At 75.2% G+C, this 246-nt stretch overlaps 1 protein-coding gene across 1 annotated transcript in view; it reads right to left on the bottom strand.

Annotated features, from left to right (window-relative positions):
- ETH_00033805 (uncharacterized protein) overlaps positions 1-242 on the bottom strand; it is a gene marked incomplete at both ends in the record, with an annotated part of 3493 nt that extends 3251 nt beyond the window's left edge. The window contains one exon of the mRNA XM_013373793.1: positions 108-242. Within this exon, the coding sequence (XP_013229247.1) occupies positions 108-242 (135 nt within the window). The remainder of the gene's footprint in view (positions 1-107) is intronic.
- Positions 243-246: the final 4 nt, after the last annotated feature.

The raw sequence follows: 246 nt of genomic DNA, 5'->3' as shown, positions 1-246 counted from the left end.
TGGGGGCCCCCCAGGGGGGCCCCCGGGGGGCCCCCGAAAGGGGCCCCTGGGGGGCCCCCCGAGGGGGCCCCTAAAAGGTCTTTGTAAGCTTCAGTAAGTTTTTCTACCCATTCCTCTGCATCAAAGGGGGGCGGGGGCTGTGCAGCAACAGCAACGAGGCCCCCTGGGGGCCCCCCAAGGGGCCCCCCATGGGGCCCCCCGGGGGGCCCCCCGGGGGGGCCCCCCAGGGGGGCCCCGCACATTCCG

This window comes from Eimeria tenella, genomic scaffold, assembly GCF_000499545.2.
Source record: "Eimeria tenella Houghton genomic scaffold, Eth_scaff1747, whole genome shotgun sequence".
Lineage (NCBI taxonomy): Eukaryota > Apicomplexa > Conoidasida > Eucoccidiorida > Eimeriidae > Eimeria > Eimeria tenella.
The sequence above is the reverse complement of the archived record's forward strand: the minus strand, read 5'-3'. Positions and strand labels throughout refer to the sequence as shown.